This window comes from Myripristis murdjan, chromosome 2 (genome assembly GCF_902150065.1).
Source record: "Myripristis murdjan chromosome 2, fMyrMur1.1, whole genome shotgun sequence".
In the NCBI taxonomy this organism is placed as follows: Eukaryota; Metazoa; Chordata; class Actinopteri; order Holocentriformes; family Holocentridae; genus Myripristis; species Myripristis murdjan.
In genome coordinates, this window is record NC_043981.1 from 4,630,602 (window position 1) to 4,652,490 (window position 21,889).

The window sequence follows — 21,889 nt, forward strand, 5'->3', positions numbered from 1 at the left end:
CTCCTGATTTATATACAGGATTTAGTCATGATGTAATTAGTGATTAGGGGAAGCATGTGGGTGGTGTGTGTTTTCAGCCTGACTCATGTGAGTTTTAATCCACAAATTTTCCCATGTATAATGCTTCCACTTATTTGCAAAGTCACTCATAACTAACTTTGCAAATCAGATTTAAAGGCGCAGTAAGTGAGGTTTCTACTGTCCTATAGTGTAAGATAACAATAATATCAAAGTGTCTGAGGGGATTGATAGGATTGTGGGTCAAAGACTCAAGGACTACTTCGCAACTGCTTAGATTTTTTTAAACTCATTTTTTGGCTTGGACAAAAACTCCCCACCTACTGGAGTTTCAAGACACTCTCAGACTCCCACCTCCTACACGCAGCAAATAATGGTTCTAAAATGGTTCTTTCAAAGTCTGTGTGGTTCCATCAAAGAACCATCAACTACTAAAGAAGCACTTTTTTGTAGATGGTTCCTCATTTGAAAAAAGAAACCTTTGAAAAGGGTTCTTCATTGAACCAACTGGCTTCATCAAGAATTATTTTGATAGAGGGTCTTTATAGAAAATTCATTTTGGGTAAAGTTCTTGGAAGAATCATTTTTGGTTCCTTAAAGATCAGCCCTTTGTTGATGGGCCTTTGAAGCACCTCTGGGGGCTGCTTGAAGAACCATTTCAAGAAATTGTTCAGTAAAGAACCATAGTCTGAGAGTTTCTTTGTGGAGTCAGAGATGATTCTTCTTTAGCAATGCTATGAAGAACTGTTTTTGTTCCAGCTGACACCTTTAGTTTTTTGTTCAAGAGATGAGAATTAAGTACTAGTTTGATGTATGTCTCCTCTTCTTGCCTCTTTGTACAACCATTGCTGGCTCCTAAAAGAACAGCTTTTATAGCTCTCTAAGGCACCTTTGAACCATTTGAAGAAATGTTTCATTAAAGAACTATGGTCTGAAAGGTTCTTTGTGAAGCCAGAAAAGGTTCTCCAATGGCATCACTCTGAAGAACCATGTTCAGGTTCAGTTGCCGCTTCTACTTTTCTGTGTGGCTCCATATGCTGAACTGAAGGACAGTGCTACAACCGGCATCAAAACAAATTTTGTTCTTAAGCCAAATAAGCCTATGACAAAGCATGACTACGCAATACCTCTTCTTTTTATTCATAATAAACTGGAAACACATAACACATCACTTCCTGTGTGCCAGAGGATTTTTTTCCCAGGAAAGAGCTACCACACACTGAGGGGTGAATTGAGCGGCTAAACCTGCATGAATAAGACAAAAACCGTGTAATTCAGAAATGCACCTGCAAAGGAATATGAAATCATGAGTGTCTTTATCAGGGGTATCACAGCCAGACTTTCCAGTGATCATGGCAGCTGTGATTGGAGCCAGACGAAGGCACCGTTATGCCAGGCGTGCTCCAGAGCATAGGAGAATATCACTTTTTGATTCATCTGAGACTAAAATTATTCAAATTAATCATACATGGCTCTATCAGCAGCCACAGTCCGTTCTTTGTGAATTTGCCCCTGAATGTCTAAAACAGCAAAAGTAGAAGGTTTCAGGAAATGGATACAGCTTGAATCGTTGTTGTGTTATAGCAATACATGATGGGGAGGAGTAAAATTGACGAACATGTGAAGAAAACTGATACTGATTATTATGTTAACAAGTTATAAACATTTTTTTCAACCCCCTCTTCCTGTCTGTCTGTCTGTCTATGTATCTACCTACCTATCTGTCTCCACAGAGTATGATATCAGCAATAGTGAATAGCTCCTACTATGCCAATGTCTCCACTTCTAAATGCCAGGAGTTTGGGCGCTGGTACAAGAGGTACAAACGCATCAGAGGTAAATCTTATAAGCCACCCACCAAAGCAGTGACTTTAGAGAAAAGGGTTGGATTTGGTTTGGGCAGCAGTCGTCAGATCTTTGTGAACAGAAACTGGATCCCTGAAACAGCTGAGAGAGAGGCATTGCTCATATGTTACCATGTAACTCGGTGGTGAGATTGGCTGGGAAAGTTGGGGAGCAGGAAGTGTGTTACAAATGCTTTCCCCTGCCTTAAACACTGTTTTTGAAATGTCTGCTGTCATAACTGTCCATGACTACATTTATATGCATATAGGAAGCCAGATAATTGAGTAACCAGAACTGATTTCCTTATCTGCTCTCTTTTCTTGCAGATGTAAAAGTATTAGGGTTTCTCCGACAGAAATCTAGCTGCGTTAACAAGATTCCTCTTAATCGCCTAACCTCATCATGTAAACTATGTTTCTCTCTTTCTGAAATTAGATAACAGCCATTTGAAGGGAATGAGCCCATTAGTAACACACATTCAATGCACTGCAATTTGCTCCTCTTGCCAAAATTTTCTAGCCAAGCTGATGCTCCTGCAATTCAAGTAATGACTATTTGGTTATTTTGGGCAGCTGTTATTTGCTTCATGTTGTGCTGAAAACATGCTTAAAAGCACTGACAGAGCTCTTTTAAAACTAACACACAATGCTCATTAGAATTCACCCTACTGTCGTATGACTCGCCCGTGTAGCCACCTGCGGATTTAGTTACATAAGATGTGCACCTTTTGAAACATTTTGAAACCGAAGCAAATTCACTTGATTTCTTTCAAAAACATTGGAAAACGCTGATGAAAGAAGAGAAGAAATGACCCTAAAATTAGCAAGAAATTGGTAAAAAGTTACAAGAAAATGACCACAAAATTAGTAAACAATCAGTACATGAAGTACCAAAAAAAAAAAAAAAAAAAAACCTATCAGAAAAACCACCCGTGTCAACCTGTATTTGTCTGATGTGACTTCAGCATGCCAGTAGTAAGATGTCTGTCAGCGACAGCTCCTAGTAGGAAGGAACCGTGGCGCATGGTTCACATTAATGTCACCCTTAATACACATGACAAAACTAAATGTTCTTAATGGGAAACAGCCCCCCCACTCAAAAGCCAGCAGTAGGAGCTCCTCTTACACTTAGTCCAAAACACACACACACACACACACACACACACACACACACAGGCTAGGTAAAAACCCATTTCCCTGCCAAACCTCACCCCAACTTTTATTCCCCTAATAACCCAAAACTTGACTCCAAACCCAAATAGTACAGCCATAATAAGAAGCAGATCTATGTTGAGAAGAAAGGAGAAATAAAGTACAGTTGAACAGAAAAGAATAGGTTAGACTGCAGCAAAAGAGGGGAGTAGCATGTCAACATTTTACATAAGCTGTTTAGCTGACAGTGTGAGGGATGGAGGAGGCTCTTTGGTAACAAAATGACCCCTCTGACCTCTGGGTCAGACTGTCACACCAAAGAGAAGGAACAACTTGAGAGAGTTTCCTTTTCTCTACTCCTCTGAGGAACTCATAAAACAAAAATGGCTTTATATAGTATGATAAAAAAAATGGATCTTTAGGCGTGTACCATAGAAGAACCTTCTGTGGTGCTGTAAAAAGATTTTAAAAAAGATTCTCTGAAGCACCACGCTGAAATAATTCTGCTAAGACTCTTGTGCTATTATGAGGAACCCTTTAAGACATTTTTAAAATTTGTAGCAGTAAAAAAAAACTACATTTAGTTATTCTGATTTACCTTGTTTGTTATTTTAAGGTGAGGCAGCTAGGGTAGGTAACTTTGCAGAGTGGGCAGACTTTTGTCAAAAGCTTGAACTCAAACAGCACAAACACCCACCTGACATTCAGAGCCTTGTCCCAGTCGCTCCCACCAACATGAACCCTTGTGCATGTGGTGCCGATGCAGTGAGGAAGTAGGAACTAGCGAGTCGTAGCTACAGTGAGCCAAGCCAAATTACTATAGCTAAGGTGGGCCAGGTGGAGATTTTTGGGGAGGGGAAGTGAGTGTGCACAGCAGTGGTGCATGTGCGTGTGGATTTTAACAAATGACATTACAGCCCCAGGAGCAGCCCCAAAGACCGGATTTTTTTTTTTTTTTCTTGGTGCATGTCACTTGGCTTGGACCCTCTGTGTATCATGGTGGTGTTAAAATGATGAAGAAAAAGAGTTTCCTAAACAAGCTTTAAGTTTGGTTGAATTGGTCATTTCATAAAATATATAACACAGTCATCAAAATATGTGTTTCAAAATGACATATTAACTGTGTGTGTGTGTGTGTGTGTGTGTGTTTTTTTTTTTTTTTTTTTTTAATTCAAGTTTACTGACAAACATGGCCAACAAATCTGACATGCTAGTTCTTAAGAGCTATAGTACCTAGTAATGCTGACAGGCTATTTTTAATGTCCTTTATCGTTTTATTTTTCTGTGTATGAATTTTCATTTTCATTGTGAATGATAAATTATTTTGTTATGCATTCATGCACATGAGAAACAGAAAAAATGAACTGAGGCCTACTCAGGCCTAATGGGTGTAGGGATGACAGAATGATAGAAAATGTTATTGCTGGTAGTGAGACTGGAGTATTTAGGCTGATTTTTTTTTTTTTTTTTTTAATACAGTATAGGCTGTTTCACCTTATGGTTGATACACAGTGGACTTATGTATACATTATAGAGATGGATAGATGGAAGGAGGGATATGGCTGATTTGTTTGCCCTCCATGCAGGTGAATACCTTGAAAAGATGTGGTCAGCACGGGATAAATCCGATATAAAAGGTGAGCTGTTGTTTTTCCTTTTTTTTAAAAAAAAAAAAAAAAAAAAAAAAAACAGAGCCAGGGTCCTGAGCCAGCATGAACAACACTTCGCACTGGCTCACTGGAAAGACTGGAATAGAACTGTAATTAATGTCACTAGTAACACCTGTGCTTGTGTGGTAATACAAATGTCTGTGTGTGTGTGTGTGTGTGTGTTTATGTGTGTTTATGCAGTGGAGAGGGATATAGACATGAGTATCCACGGCCACCGTCCTACCTCTCTTTTACCCTCTCCTACCCATCTGGGCACTCTGGGTGGCCCAGGACCTCTGATCAAGACTGGCCTCGGGGACCCCCAGACCCCCACCCAGCCTCACCCTCTGCCCCACCACCCCAGCCCTCCACTGCGTGCCCAGGCTCCACCGTCCGCCCCGCCCAGCTCCCTTCCACCCTTGCTGGGCCACAGCGGGCTGCTCTCCCCCCAGCTCTCTCCCCAGCTCGTGCGTCAGCAGCTAGCCATGGCCCACCTCATCAACCAGCAGCTCGCTGTCAGCCGGCTGCTAGCCCACCAGCACCCGCAGGGAGTCAACCAGCAGTTCCTCAACCACCCACCCATCTCCCGGGCCTGCAAGGTTCCAGGTGGTGCCATGGAGCCCGGCCTCAAGCCCTCAGCCACTGAGGTCTCCTCCGACATCTACCAGCAAGTCAGGGATGAGCTGAAGAGGGCCAGCGTCTCCCAGGCTGTGTTCGCCCGTGTGGCTTTTAATCGCACCCAGGTAATATGAAATACCGTCTAAAACTCCAGTATTTATTAAGAAATGACTGATAGGGGTTTTTGAATACCTCTACTGTTTTTTGTTTTTCTTCTTATATTCCAAGACACCGGCAACTTACTGGATCTTAAAAAATATTGTTCAGATTGCCATGAAATTTGGTTCATGCATTCATGCTCCCCAGAGAATGAAGCCTGTCAATTCTGATGACCTCTATAGGGTGGATATCCATGAGCCTATTCTAAAAAAATGCTAGCCCAAGACCATCTCTCAGTGTTTTGGCCATGTTCTTAACTCAAGAAACACATTGAAAACAGTGTCACATATAAAATGAACGGAGGCGGAAGATTATACCATTTTCCTTAACTAGATTTTTCATCCATACATATTATTCCTGCAACAGAAAACTGAACAGGTGGTTTGCATTGCCTTGTAGGGCCTGCTATCGGAAATCCTTCGAAAGGAGGAGGATCCTCGCTCAGCCTCCCAGTCCCTGCTGGTCAACCTGAAGGCCATGCAGAACTTCCTCAACCTGCCGGAGGACGAGCGAGACCGCATTTATCAGGAGGAGAGAGAGAGGACCACCAACCCCAACCACAACCACTCCAACAACCACATCTCTACCTCCACCATGCAGAGACACACGCAGGTACACATACATGCACATACACATACAAACTTCACTCCAAAAAAATAAAGAGCGACTTCACATTAGATGACTTTTATGCTGATTCTGAACCCAGTTGAACCAGCCTGGCTACCTCAGGGCCAGTCAGGGTGAATTTAGCTAATATCCCCCTCCCTGCAGACTAAGTCCAGCCTGGGCGGTGGAGAGCTGCCGGTGAAGTTGGAGTCCTTGGTGAACATCACCTCAGGGATCTATGAGGAGATCCAACAGGAGATGAAGAGGGCCAAGGTGTCGCAGGCTCTCTTTGCCAAAGTGGCCGCCAACAAAAGCCAGGTCGGTCACAATGCAACACAACAACTTTAAATACACCCAAAACACCAGTAAAGGAAATGACATTAACATTACATTTTAAACAGATAGCTGAAAGGTGGGTAAATAATGACCTCTAGGTAGTGATCAAACCATGCACTTTATATGCCAGCACCTCTACTAAGCCTAAAGGACCATTTTCTGGAACTATACAAAACCCTTTTTTGTCAGAGTGTGTTACATATCCATTATTGTAGGAACTGAAGATCCCACTGCTGTAAAGCTGCCAAATTAATATGCAGAATAAAGTTTTGAAGTTGCACACTTCTATGGACAGACATGCTCACACACAGATGCTGGCTCAGTTGATGATAACTCATCAGGAGCTGATGAGGGTGTAAGAACGGTGTTACTGTGTGTGTGTGTGTGTGTGTGTGTGTGTTTGTTATCTGATTGCCCACGATAGCATACCATCATGTCTCCACTGATGGATAAACAATGTGGGCATTTGGGAATGAGATAAAAGCAGAGTGAGGCACAGTGTAGAAAGAGAGAGAGAATATCTTCTATGCCCTAACCTTCCCATTTTCTTTGAATTGAAAGACATTCACCTTTAGTGGATATAAGCAGGTAGTTAGAAGTAGCAGTAGCACTAGTAGTAACAGTAGTGGCGGAGAGACATAGAGAACGAGTGAAAGAAGGACAGAGGAGAGCATGTATGTGTGAGAGGTATACATAGTGGGAGAGAGAGATGCAAAGTAATGTGAGATGATTAAGCAGTGAGCAGCCCCACTGAAAAAGACAGATGGAACGGATGGAAGGAGGGACAGAATGATGGAACAAGAAGGAAAAGATGGAGATAGCGACGAGGGTATGAAAAGATGGCAGGATGATCACATTATTACCATTGATTTCTAGGCAGAGGCTGTGCATAAACAACAGCTGGTGGCAGATCTTGGGTCAGTCTAGCAGAGATAATCCAATCTTCACACAGGCACACACACACACACACACTCACACACACACACACACACACACACATACATACACATTCATAGGCACACTTCCCCTCAGACTTTGCCAGTTCTCCTCATTCCGCCTTTTTCCTTTACTGCAAGAAGAATCCTGCTCAACTAACTTCTATTCTATTCTTTTCTATTCTGTTTGCAAATGTGTGACAGTTTCATTTTGCATATTTAACTAACAGGTTAGGAATTGGAGGGGGTGGCAACTAAAAGTTACCGAATCTGGCCGGTGACTGAAAACTATGGGTGTCAATCTGCCGTGCCAAGGCCCAGAAGTCAGTCCAAATGTGTCCTGTGTCTAATAATCATAGGCGGAAATCCCGGCGGGGTCAGGGGGGACAAGACCCCTCCATCCATAAAGTTGCCCCCCACCCCCTCCAGAAAAAAAAAAAATTTGTTAACACTAATAAATAATTATTAGTGTTAATATAGTAATATTCAATAAAAGCACAATGCAAGCAGTGCTAATTATGAATGTAAAATAGTGTGTTTTTAAGTGTTAAAGTTATTCCTCTAGTTTTAGAGCGTATTTTGTGTTTCTAGTTCTTGTAAAGCTACTTTGATTGACTGTAGTGGAAACAGAACAGTGAGCAAAGACATTCGGTTAGAGGATTATTGCTTTTAATAGCATTATTTAAAACATATGAACATGCTGAGGGGTTAACACTGTATGGCAAATTTCAAATTTCAGGAGCGTAAGAGAGAAAGAGGGAGGTACAGTCGTGCCAGACAGACATTTTTTCATGCCCCCCCCCCCAACAATTACTCTCAGAAATTTTGCTGTTTATTGTCCTCCCCAATAATGAAATGGGATTTTCGCCCCTGCTAATAATTAAAAAGTTTGACCAAATAATGTCTCGTCAATCTGTAGATTTAATAGTTTTATTCGTTAAAGACATTAGATGTTTCCCAAGCTCGTCTTATCTTAGCTTAATGTTTTGGAAGTTACAAGTCTCTTTTTCTGACTTTCTACGGAAGTTTCATTGTAATGTCCACAGGAGAATTGACTCTCTCATACTCCGCCGTCTCCCTCCCAGGGCTGGCTATGCGAGCTGCTGAGGTGGAAGGAAAGTCCCAGCCCTGAGAACCGGACCCTGTGGGAGAACCTGTGCACCATCAGGAGGTTCCTGGCGTTACCGCAGTCCGACCGAGACCTGGTCTACGAAGAGGAGTCGAGACAGCAGCACAGCGAGAGGCTCCACACCGTCCTCCACCTTCCAGACCAGCAGATCCAGGTGGAAACACGCAGCCAGGCACAAAGCTGCCAATATTTTGAGATTATAGATAGCATCATAAAAGGGCTATAGCAGTGATTTGGGATATTTAGTGTAATTCTTTCTAATATTTTCCTGAAGCGAGCAGTCGTATTTTAGAACAATCCGGGATATCTTAGGACAATCCTGGTACCCATTTTTTCAAGTAATTACAATTATTTGTGAGAATACCATCAGTTTTTTTTCCCTGCAAACACTACCTACTACTTTCCAATTCAAATAGGAAAAAAATAAGAAAAGAGGTGTGTAATTTCCTCAAAAAATGGGAACTGTGACTTGTTGTTTTTTATATTGGTATAATCTTCTTTGTTCGTGTTTATTTATGCACTAAAAATGTTGTTTTGGAAGCTGTTTTGCAACACTATGGAAGTGAATGGAGAGATAGAAATACTGTCTCGTGGATTAGCAGCCCAGGGGAGCAGCTAATGAGGATATTTCACCACCATGTGGACTCAAACTTAATAACTCAAATTTACCTTATTTAATTTCCTTTTATGTGTATGTTCATTTACATTTACATATTTATCTACGCTCACTAATAGTGTAGCATGAAGCAAAAACTGCTGGTATTTATCAAATGTTGAAATCAGTCAAACCTTGACAAGAGCATGAAGGAAATTTGTCATCCTAACATTTAGGTTAGGCTAAGATTGGCCCGGAGGATATAATACCTTTAATTAGTATTCATAATACCTGTATAACATCTTTAATTATTAAATGCCAACACAGTACCTTTACCTTATTCTACCTTCTACATTCTACATTCTAACTGTCAGTTGTTCAATTAATAATGACGTTTTGCTTTAATCCTCTTCCTCAGGCACAAGCAGAGTGGTTGTCCATTTTTATTTTGAAAAACACTCTACCTATTACTTATATACTGTGCATTCAATGTACTGTACATTGTGAGTACATAGCAACAAGGATGATGTCAACCTCTTTGTGCTGAGTACACCCCATGTTTCCACAGAAAAAAAAGTCCTGTGTGATCACAGTCTTATGAAGCATTCAGTGTTTGTGGAGCATGTCATCACTCTGGGGGAGGGTTACTCAGACACAAACAAAGTATGCACCCCCAACACACACACACACACACACACACACACACGTAAGCAGGCATGTGCAAAATCAAAAATACACACTTTGACCCACATCTGGACCTGTATTTGTGCCTCATCAATGGGTGCTCATGTGTGTCTCTGCACTTACGTGTGTGTGAGCGCCTTCATGTGCATGTCACCCCACAGGCACATTGGAAGGTTGATAATAATAATAACAAGAGGCAGCTGAGTTGCCTAATGTCCTGACATAATGGTATATTAATTATAACCAGTCGTGTTATTAAGGTCATTAGTTAAGCCAGTTAACCCATTAATTAGGTTGTATTTATGTCAACATATTTGTCTTTAGATAACACATGTTAATATGAAAATGTATCTTAAAGCATTAAGACATTAGGGTAGTGTCAAGACTATCTTTTTCCTTATTAATATACAAATTTATGAAGCAAGGTATTCCAAAATTTAATCAGATCATCTACAAAGTATGAACGCTCAGCCACCATAATGTAATGTGAATGTAATCCCAAATTTCACTGTCACCACCATAACCTCACCATGCAGTGCAGACAGTTCTATCATTCAATATTAAAAAAGCAACAACAGCTAAAGTCTTCCCATATGGGATCCTGGAACAGGAAAACATTTGAAACGCACAGTCATCGACCTCCAGTCAGTGATCGTCTTGAGGCGATCAATCACCAATAGAAACGACAAGCAGTTCATTCTCACAAGTGCATGGATTTACTCTTTTTTTCCCTTTAAAGACCCTATCCTCATAAATTCTGTCAATTGGATAATGCTCATGCTGTGAATTGATGCCATAAAGATTCATATCATTGATTAATTTGTGTCAAAAAAGTGTCTGACTATTTTGCAAGTAAATAGTTGGGTTAACTGTGATTCAGTGGGTTGGTCCCCATTACATCAGCACTGCTGGTTAGGTTTCACACTTTTACAGTAGAAATGGGGTTGTGTCATAGTTTCCACATTCCAGTAGGCTTTAACTTGAATTTCTTACTGTACATTACAGATGAATGCTGTTGATATAATATGAAACCTTATTTAGTGTTTTGAATTTGCTCTGTGTAAAAATCAGTCTGACAGTGTTCAGTTGTTTCGACATTAATATTTAGTATCAACAATGTACTAGTTAATGTTAGGGTTATATTTATACTACGTTGATTAAAAAAAAAAAAATGAATATTAGAAAGTCCAAACTAAGTGATACCAGGGTTAGGTTGATAATAACCTGATACTAATTTGATACAAAATTGAATGTTAGCAATTGACAATCCAAATACATTACCACAATTGACAAAGTGTTATATCCCATTATATGACAAATTTAGCTAGGGGTCTCTATGTCCTGTGGTTTGGGTTATACAGCATCATGATTTAGTCATCATCATACCAATTTTTACTGAGGTATTTAACTTGGAACACAGCCATTCCCATGAGAGGAAAGAGGATAACCTATAGAGGCAAAATATACTCTTCAAAGTAGTGTGTATATGGGGAAAAAAAAAAAAAAAAAAAAAAAAAAAAAAAAACTTTGTTTACTCTTAGCAGAAATAGATCCATGTGATGAAACAGGTCTGCCATTGCTGTGAATACATAATTCAAGAGTGTCTCTCGTTCTGTCTTATCCCACCACCTGCCTCTCAACCCAGCCCTCCTCCCTGTCATGTTTGTGTCCCATAAGTCATTGAAAATAGAAGTGGTAAATGACTTGCCCACACATTTCCTGCTAAACACCCCTTCATCCCACCCTTCCCCCAAACTGAAATACTCAGCAGTCTGGCCTAACCTCAATATTATTCGAAACATACCCTGTAATTATTGAAGCAGAAAAAAAGGAATTACCATTATCTTTATTTAGGGCCTTTAATTTTGATGGACCACAGATTTATAGCATTGGATTCCTGTGTTTGGGCGTGCTAGCCACCCCGCCCTGTTAATAAGCCCTAGTAGCGTGGCTGTTTGTGTGATGAGCTGTGGACTCTGGTGTGTGTGACGGTGGGTAATGGGATCTGGTCAATCAGACTTCCGCTTGTACTACATTTTCTTAAATGCCTCTGCAGAGGGGAGCACTAATGGAGAGTGGATCTGTGTCACTCATCACCGTGGTTGCTTGAGGTCTATATGAATGATAATAACATGGCATATGGTCCATTCATGTAGATTGTGGCTTACATGACTGCATACATTTTTAGCATGGGTGGCCTCAGAGGGAACTGAATCTCTTGCAAGGGCAGTAGATTACTCTACATTGTCACACAGACTAATTAATCTGACCATTGGCCAAAGATAATATTTCAATTGAGGGCTTAGGGTTAGGGTGGGTTGCTTTTTGATCTTTTCCATTCATATTCTGAGTAGATTCAACAATAGCGTGCATCATCAAGAAATTGGAAACACCATTAGAAACCATTCAAGAGCCCCTCTTAAGTTGGAATACTTTGCATCTTAATCCAAGCATTGCTCACTCTATGACCAAAAAGAGGTCAAAGCCAAACTGAACTTCGGTCTAGTGTTGGGTTGTATAATTACCAGGGCGATATGAGTATCCTCATTAGTTGGTCCGTGCTCTACTGGCCTGCTAATCCACAATATTGTATTTCTATATCTCTCTGTTCACTTCCATAGTTCAGCAAAACAGACATTTATCATTCCATTCATAGAAATTTCTCATTCCAAGCATTGTCTTAATTTGGGTGATATCAGAATATTGCAATCCATGTCAACCAAGTCAATGATATACTTGAGATTTTTATGCCTTAAGCATTTAAACCTGCTATGCTGGAATGCAATGGAAGTGATTTATTGGTTTTCTCAACAGACACTCCACAGACAGCCCCTGCCACCACTGAAGGATCCATCCCCAACACATGAGGACCCACAGCCCACCCCTTTACCTGGCTTACGATGCTCAGATGATGGACTTCAGCGTGGGCTGAGCCCCGGCCCTGGAGCTGGGGCTGGGGCTGGAGCTGGGGCTGGAAGCGGAGGAGCGAAGAAGGCCCGGTCACGGACACGAATCTCCCTGGAGGCACTGGGCATACTGCAGAGCTTCATTGGTGACGTGGGCCTTTACCCGGACCAGGAGGCCATCCACACCCTGTCTGCCCAGCTGGATCTGCCCAAGCACACCATTGTCAAGTTTTTCCAGAACCAGCGCTACCATGTCAAACACCATAGCCAGGTTAGGGAGCCCGTCCTCGGGGAAGAGGGCAGGGAGAGCCTGGGTCTCAGCGAGGGGGGCTCCATCGAGAGCCGAGGCGACGAGGGGCTCTCAGGGTCCGAGGAGTCCAGCGAGGACGGGAGAAGATCGGTGGAGATATTCAGAACAGAGGGAGGAGATGGACGAGAAGGTGAAGGAGGAGAAGGAAGTGGAGCAAGAGGTGGAGATGGAGAGGAGGAGATGGAGGTGGAGAAGGAGGAGGGGGAGGATGGGAAAGCCTCAGCCCCAGGGACCTCCTCCCTGTCCCCCTACAGCAGCCTGGACAGCCCCCCCTCTGCAGAGCAGCAGAGATAACAGAAGAGAAATAAGAGGAAATAAAACAGAGGAAATAACTGGATGGAAGTAAAGGACCATATGGCATTGAGAAGCACATTCACCCACAACATCTATGTCACCCTGTTGTGAAGAAACACACACACATGCACACACACACATATATAGCATAATCATTGTCTTATTTATTGTTTTGAAGGCCAATGCTGATAATTCTTTTTTAATTGAAGCTGCTAGTAGCCAACAGGCCAAAAATTCAAAGTATTTAGTGTTTCCCCAGCACTGTATTGTTATTAGCACTAAAATCCAAACTGGAATGAATTTTTTTCAATGGCAGCAGCTCTACACCTATTTAAAGATACAGAAAACTCAAACTACATGATTGGTTTTAAATTAAGAATGAATGAAATTATTTAAATAAAAGGCCAATACCGGTTGCATGTACCGTCAAAGCAATATACAGGGCTAGTATTCGCTGGAGCGTAGTTGTTATGGGTGATGAAGTGCAGCTGGAATAGGGACCAAGTACAAAGGCATGTCCAGTGCTGAAAACAGAGTACCTCACAGGAAGGGCAGTCACTTTTTGGAAAAGAGCGGCATTACAGGGAAATAAACATGCTGCTGTTCTATCACCAGAACCCCGACCTTACCCAAACAGAAGCCCATTTTACAGAACATGTTTCATCTGTTGTCCCAGCGTCCTCCCCATAAGGCTTTGGGAGATCATGTATTGATCTGTGTGTGGAAACTGGACACTTTCTCTGTTCATCTTGCCACTCTGTCTCACACTCCCCTCAGGCGTATTTATTGCTGTCTTTGATCCAATCTCAGTATTATTGTTGTAATTATTCATTTCTTTAATATAACAGAAAACTGTGTATGTAAAGTAAGGGAAGGAGGAGAGAGGGCGGGGGCATCAAAGTAAGAAGAAGTTGTTACATATCTTAAAATGTAAAGTACAGTCTTTTACAGTCTATTCAATATCAAGTTTTTTTTGTTGTTTTTTTTATGGTTTTACACCGAAGAACTTTATGTATGTCATGATGTAAATGTTGACAATCGACATGCACAAATCAATCTATTATTATGTGTGCTGCAAACATGACACTGTTTGGTGCAACATGTGATTGTGACAAAGTTACGTCACCAGGAACAAAAAGGAGGGGTGACAACTGTTGTCTGCATTTACAATCAATTTGTATCCAGTTTTATTTTGACAATCATATCTGTCTTGGATGGAGCACAGGGTTTGACTAAAGGCTTTTTTTTTTTTTTTTTTTTTTTTTTGTGGTTTAAGTAACATATTTCTCTGTCACGGTGATATTAAGACAATACAGTCGATTTCATGAAGGATGACAAATGTGTTACATTGCTCATTGCTGCATTTTTAATGGCATTAAATAGGAGTTTAAAGTCTTCTGTTGTCAAATGACTTTGTTAATTAGTCCCTTGCTCAAGTGCTCAGGAGCGTATCGAACCTGCCTGCTTCCTATGTTCCCAAATTCCTAAGTTCAAGTTCCTAAGGTCATAAGTTCCCAAAGTTCCCAGGGTTCTATGTTCTGAAGGTCCTAAGTTCCCAGGGTGCTGTGTTCCCTTTGTTTTTCCTGTAACAATATTTTAGATATATGGTTATAATAATAAATATAGTTTTCTGTACATTTCCCCCCTAGTTTTTTGATATTTTTAAGTCTCTCTCTCTCAATTTTCAGGTCATTTTCTTCCTTTTTTAGCAAATTTTTGGGTCATTTTCTTGCAAATTTTCAGGACATTTCTTGCTAAGCTGCTCATTACCTTTTCCCCCATTTTTTTTATTAAGCCAATTTGCTCTGATTTTAAACACAAGAAATCTGATGTCCGTCCACTATTCCAAAGTGTTAATCAGAATAAAGAGCCCAGACATTCCTAAAAAGTTCTCTTAATACCACTTGTTTGGAGCTTTTTCTTCTTAATGGGTTCCTCACAGCACTGCAGTGAACACTGGTTCTGTGTAGAACGACAGTTCATTGCAACACCAGTGTTGTATGTTTTCTGCTACAGCATGAACCCTGCCTTGCAGAACCCCACCCCCACGCCGCCAACACCACCACCCGATCCAGACACACTCACTCAGGGTGGAGCTGGCACAGTACAGATGTTAAAAACAGACAGATTTATGGCTGCTGCTGACTTTCTGCAGTGTCATGTTATGCCTACTTGCCAGGGCACCTGATAACAATTTGAAACGATTTAGCATCTGCTGTGTGTGACATGCAAACATAAAAATGCCTCTTCTTGTCGCTGTCTCCATCTTTCAGCTCATTCTCTGCTGTTGGCTGCCTGCAAACACTCTGATTCCACCATTAAGAGAGATGGAGGCACAATCATGTTTTGCAGAAGGTGCAGCATCTCCATGTGCTGATATGTAAAAGTTTTGACTGCAGTTGCACTGGAAGATTTTTTTTTTTTTTTTTTAATCTGTTTCACATTTGTCTACAAGATTCAGTTCTTAGTTATCTGATTTCCTGATTAGGTCATTCATGCCATTTTACATTCGAGAATTTGATTTAGGCTTTCTTGTCAGACATCTTTGCTGTAAGTGGACGTTGTTGGTGGCAGCAAATGGAACATTATCATTTTCATCATCGATTTTATCAATGCACGTTAGGAAATAAAATGAAAGGATAGCTTGGGTATTTTTCAGAGAAAGGTGCTTGTTCTCTTCTGCCGTGCAGTGGGCATTTTGGGCAGCTGAACTGCCAAAACAACTGAATTGACCAAATATTTTGCTTGTGCTACAAAGTAATATGCTTTTTGAATGTTATGTAAAGACGACAATGAATGAATGCACAAGGAAGTTTGTGAATTTGTGAGTTTGTTATGACCGTGGTTGAGGAAGCTTATTTTGGCAAAAATGGGGGAAAAAAAGCATGCGCCAGTCAGGAAGCAAGCTTAACCCGACATGCATCTAAAATACAGCTGAAACTGAGCTATTTACATGCACAGGTTTCAGTTTTCTTATCAGTTGTCTGGGTTAGGGTTAGACTTTGTGCTTGTTAGTCCACCTCCCGGTGCAAGTATCTCTGCAGACGCCATCATAACTCACTTAAATAAACATAGAGGCTGAAATTTAGATCAGTTTCCAGATTTGTTTTATGCAAAAAACGGCCTGTAACTTTGAGTGGAACTTTGTTCTCGATAGTCCGCCCCCCGCTGTGTATCCTGGATCAAAAGTAGACGGTCTTTGGAGGTGCATTTGCTTACCATCATTAAGATGTAGAGTGTGCATACCTAAATGTAGCCTAATTTATTCAATATTAAGGCCATATATTCTTATTTCTTATTCTTATATTCATATTTTTTTCTATACCAATTGACCTGTAAATTTCACTAATTTAAATGTTCACTGATACGTTTTCAACCTGTCTGACACATCACTGCTTGAAGCCTGGGAGCCTTTTGGCCCACTGGTGGCCCTGTGGTCGACTGGTCATTTTGTTAACAGTCTATATCGATGCAAAACCACATCACTCCCCAAAGCTTCATCAACTTTCACCCGGCAGTGTCTGAGATATTGAGCGTGATGCCCGGGGCCCTGCTGGCTTGGTGGTGATGCTGAGTTGGGACAAAGAAGCATGCATTCAAAATCCCAAACCCCGGTGTCAAAATCCATAATTTCCCCATTTTTTTTTCCAGGATGGAGCCCAGTCCATACTCCTTTCCCTGATCTTTGACTGTGGGATACAAAAAGCTACACTATATTTCAAGTGAACAAATAGTGTTTATCACTGCCTGCTACCAAGACATCCCAACTTTAGCTGTACCTTCATCTGCGGGATTTTTGTATTTCTTTTATGTATTTTTATTACCATCACACAGTTGTCTGTCACAATGATGTTGACATGCTATTGAAAATAACCTTTTTTGTGTACTATATTGCTTGCCACCTTTTCTACCCTATTTCTGTTTCTTGTACTCTAACCTAGGCATCATACCCACCCCATGCACTTCTTCACTTGAGAAATACGGTATCATTTTCCAAACTTCCAATCCCTGGAATAACATAGAATTTTATATTCCTGGCAGGGATTAGTTATGTGGAAGTTACGTGAGGTTAGACGAGGGAATGCCAGTCAAAATTGCTTCACTCATTCATCACAATAGGTGCTTTCAGTCCAACAGGAGTGAAAAGCGGACTGAAAAACATCAGCTATCCAGAAGCAAGAAAATTTTGTAGGTCACACTATGGAAAGTCATAGAAAAGTAATGGGATTTTGCATCACGGCCACACTGGGAACCGTGACATATACAGCTGATGTGTCACACAAAAATATGTTTTATTCAGGGAAATGACTTATATATCAGGCTGATTCTTAAAATGTCCTTCCTTTTGGTGTTTTGTGTATTATCAGAGGATGTTTTGTATTGTGATGAAAACTAACTGGAGAGCAGAGTTTACCCACCTCTAATTTGACAACCGCATCAGTGTGTGTAGGAATGGTCCAGTGGATTTCAGCTCTCACAGCTGGCTATTAGAGCCGTATGGCAGGCTGATAGGGGGCCATTAGACTTGTGTGGTGTGTGTGTGTGTGTGTGTGTGTGTGATGTGGGACAGGGACGCAGGTGCTCCATGGGCTGATATTACCCATGATGCTCAGGGTGGGGGCGTAGGGGTTATGGGGGAAGGAGACTCTCTGCGGAGCTCACAAACACACCTGTGATCCCCTGCTAGCACGCTCACACACACACACACACACGTACACGTACACACACATATGCACACCCTCCTACCCCCCTGCACTCCAGCACGTTAATACACACTCTGATAAACAGGCTAATACTCGCAGCAGCAGCAGTTTACACACCATTGAACACAACACACGGTAATCAGCGAAGCCAACACGTGGCACTGTGTGTACGTGTGTGTGTGTGTATGTGTGTGTGTGTTTATTGCAATATCATGTGTTCAGGGGCCAGGGCATGGCTCGGCATTGCAACCTCATTAGAAAAGGTTGTGTGTGTGCATGTGTAACAAACAGGGCAAACCTCAGCAAACTAAACTCCAAAAGATAAGGAGGTGTCTGCCTCTGTGTGTGTGTGTGTGTGTGTGTGTGTGTGTGTGTGTGTGTGTGTGTGTGTGTGCATGTGTGTGTGTGTGCGTGCGTGCGTGTGTGTGGCTCCTTTTCATACTTAACCAGTTATTGTGTCAAATGACTTGACCATCTGCTGTCAAACCCAAATAAAAACTTCAATGATGAGAGTTGACGTGCTCTGCCATACAAACTGTATTGTTAATTATGAAACATTAAATTGTGTCATTATTAATAACATGCTGATTTTGGCTGGACTGGTCAATTTGGAGGTGTCATTTTGATTCTGTAAGTTGAGAATGTACAAACCAATCAACAAAAAAACTACAAGTAGTTTATTTCTGTTTTTTTTTTATATATATATATATCAGCAAGAGTTTGGGAGTAATGGATTACATGGGTAATAGCATCATGTAATTAAATTAAAAGATAAATGTAATCCATGACAACACATTTTATGATCACATGATCAGTGGAAATTGCTGTCTGCACCTTGCTTGTTTAACAATTTTGTCGCTTAACATTTTACAATTACACCCTGGTTAACTTAAGGTGGTCTGAAATTGTTGTATAAATTTAAAAAAAAAAAAAAAAAAAAAAAAAACGTAGCAGTGTTATTATTTATTTATTTTTGTATGTATTTATTTATGTATTGGCCATAATTTGATGGCGTAGCTTCAAAGTCGCTAGCTACATTTTCTGAGTAGCTTGTATAACTAGCTGCTTTCTCCAAGGGATAGCTTGGCTGTTGTTTAGCTACTTTAAATGCAGAGTATGTGCTTTCAGCCACTAGGGGGCTCCTAAAACAATAGTTTGATGACGCCATCTAGTAGCATGGGATCATGGGAGTTGTTGTTTTCATTGTTACACAAGCACCACTGCCAGTGAAAATCTATCACACGTGACTCAGGCACAGCAACAAGAGAAACAAACAGAGGTGAAATCATGTTCACAGACGATTCAGTGTTTTATTCACATTATGTAATTTAATTCTAATGAAATTGCCATAAGTAATAATAGCTAACATAACACCGACTTGCTTGCCCCATGATGTTCTAATGGTCATCATACTTTATAGGAACAGCTTAGGTGACAGAACATGCAGCAAATGGCAATTAAGAATTGCGCTCCATCATAAGTGAGCAATGCAAAAATTAGTAATCAATAAGAATGGCTATCTAACTGGTCAGCATCACTCAGACTGCTTATCATGAGCCACCTTGGGCGGTTTGTTACAATTTAAACAAAAACATAACATTTACTAGTTAGCTAAGTAGCTACTAAGTAACTAAGTGCTGTCGGAAATATAAGAATTATTAGTAGAACACACAACCAACGGTAAAACAGTAAATATGACAGATAATCTAAATCTTTAGTTCTGTTTTAAAACCAAAACACTACATAAATCCTTGTTGATGCTAGTATTATTATTACACTTCATGCTTTAAATAGGACTTTTTTTTTAATCTCTGCTTTACATGATAAATGGTCAAATACCTGCAAATTTTACCATAATTCATATAATATAAGCAGTTTGATAAATTACTAATTGACTGATTATTTTGTTTGTTTTGTGCAAACCATTTTATGACATTTTGAATATTAATGAAATGGATAAAAGTCATGAAACAAAAATAACTGTACATTAGAATAGTTAATATTGATGGAATTTGGGATAAATCTACCTTGTAAACCTAAAAATAAGCTCTTGTTGATGCAGTTTACCTTGCATTTCTGTGCCCTTTTGGTTTGGTGGTGTACTTTTAATATTCTCCTGGGTAACTGGCCAAACATGGATGACGGGGCATCGCATCCAGATGGCTCCAGCACAGCAAACAATAATGTTAAATAGCAGAAAATGTTTCAGTGATCCGAAAAATCAACCGTAAACTTTAGTTTTTGATGACAGTGCCTCGGAATCAATGGCTTTATTTGGAAAATCCGTTATACAAAAATGTAATATACCAATTTCTAATGGCACCAGGTGAGCTGAGCAGATAATACACACAGTCAGCTGTTCTCAGAGATGAAGACCTCCAATATGGCTGCCAGAGGTTGGGTTATGTCATCTGAAAGCTCTCTATACATTCTCTTACTTATCATGGGGATTGAAACATCACCACTTAGTTATTAGTCAGCCTTCTTCGCTCTAGGCCAACCTGATATTTCTACATTTTTTATGAATTGTGATATTTCTCTGGAAGTTTTTCTTTTTTTATATTGTAGCTTTATGCTTTGTCTTCCTATAAAAAAATAAACATGTCCATCAAAATATTAATGATGCATAACTCTGCTGAATTGTGGTCCTTAGTACAAAGTGTCTCAAATGTTAAAACACTACGGCATATTAGCGCTGATGGTAAAAGTACACATCGCAAAACTCTCAGTCCAGCACACACACACACACACACACACACACAGATGGTGAAAACACCCCTCATACACCCAAAGATGAAACGAGTCAGAAAACGACCACATCACATCGCGTTCAAAACAAACATTTAATTATGGCGACTCCGTTGCATTAACGTCGGACCGGCCGGGTTTGATGTGCGCCTCTAAATAGCGGTACATTGAGCCAGTAACGGTTTTACACACACACAAAAAGACATTGAGGGCAAATTCCTTTAAGAGGAAAATGAAAAACAATTAAAGACTAATAGGGCTTTAACTTCTGAAAGTCTGGAAACTGATAATTTTATGTTCCATCTAGTTCATGTCATAAAAAGCTATATTTGTTGTCAACACAAAAACATGCCAGGAAATAGATGTGGACGGCTCGGTCCCTGGTGTGGAACAACTTTAAGAATGGGCCGCTTCTTTTAGAGTGGCTAATTGATGCGCCTGGTTAAGACCACATGATTGTTTTTCTGCCACTGATGAACCTTTTGTGAAGCTCAATATCCTGACACAAATTCTCCTCTTTCTCTAGTCTCAGCTCCTCGCTCAGTTTTACTCCATGTCTCCGTATTAGATTGCCTCACTCTGTAGATAAATGATGGCTGACAGATTAATGTTTTAGCCTCAGGCAGGGACACTTACCCTCCTCAGATGTGAACAGTCATTGTCAGCCCACACTTGACTGTAGAATGGGAAAATCTATTGTCTTTGTCTGGTTATGGTGGCAAGGCTTATTTGGCATGGGGTGAACTGAGTGCAGAGTTCTCCCACAGTACCAGATGAACTTCACAAAGCTACAAACTGAGTTATTTGCAACCTGGGTCTGCCAGACAAGGGATTTCAAAAAGATGACCACAAAGAATATAATGAGTACAAGGGTGTAAGCATACAGTTACAACATTTTGGTTTTACAGTGCTGTTGAAGGCAATCACCAATATTTTTAGAATCATGCTCCTGATATTTATACTTTGTATCAATATTCACTATCTTGAAATTTTCAAATTTTGTGCCAAAGACATCTAAGAAGTAAAAGCAGTCATCCTATTTCTCCTAATCGTCTCTTAACCTTGAAGTGGGAAAACCTGTGAAAGAGCATTTACACTAACATGGTACACTCACTAGCTGAAACTGAGGGTAATAGTATTACAATACTGGTAATACTACTGCTACTATTATTTTACTGGCACTAGCGGGCATTGGAGAGTGCC

At 40.6% G+C, this 21,889-nt stretch overlaps 1 protein-coding gene across 1 annotated transcript in view; it reads left to right on the forward strand.

Moving 5' to 3' along the window:
• Window positions 1-13,503, forward strand: part of LOC115373327 (DNA-binding protein SATB2-like) — a 39,268-nt gene extending 25,765 nt beyond the window's left edge. Inside the window, exons 6-12 of the mRNA XM_030071661.1 lie at window positions 1,752-1,854; window positions 4,601-4,651; window positions 4,865-5,406; window positions 5,840-6,052; window positions 6,212-6,364; window positions 8,403-8,600; window positions 12,540-13,503. Of these exons, the coding sequence (XP_029927521.1) occupies window positions 1,752-1,854; window positions 4,601-4,651; window positions 4,865-5,406; window positions 5,840-6,052; window positions 6,212-6,364; window positions 8,403-8,600; window positions 12,540-13,235 (1,956 nt within the window). The 3' untranslated portion in view covers window positions 13,236-13,503. The remainder of the gene's footprint in view (window positions 1-1,751; window positions 1,855-4,600; window positions 4,652-4,864; window positions 5,407-5,839; window positions 6,053-6,211; window positions 6,365-8,402; window positions 8,601-12,539) is intronic.
• The last annotated feature ends 8,386 nt before the right edge of the window (window positions 13,504-21,889 follow it).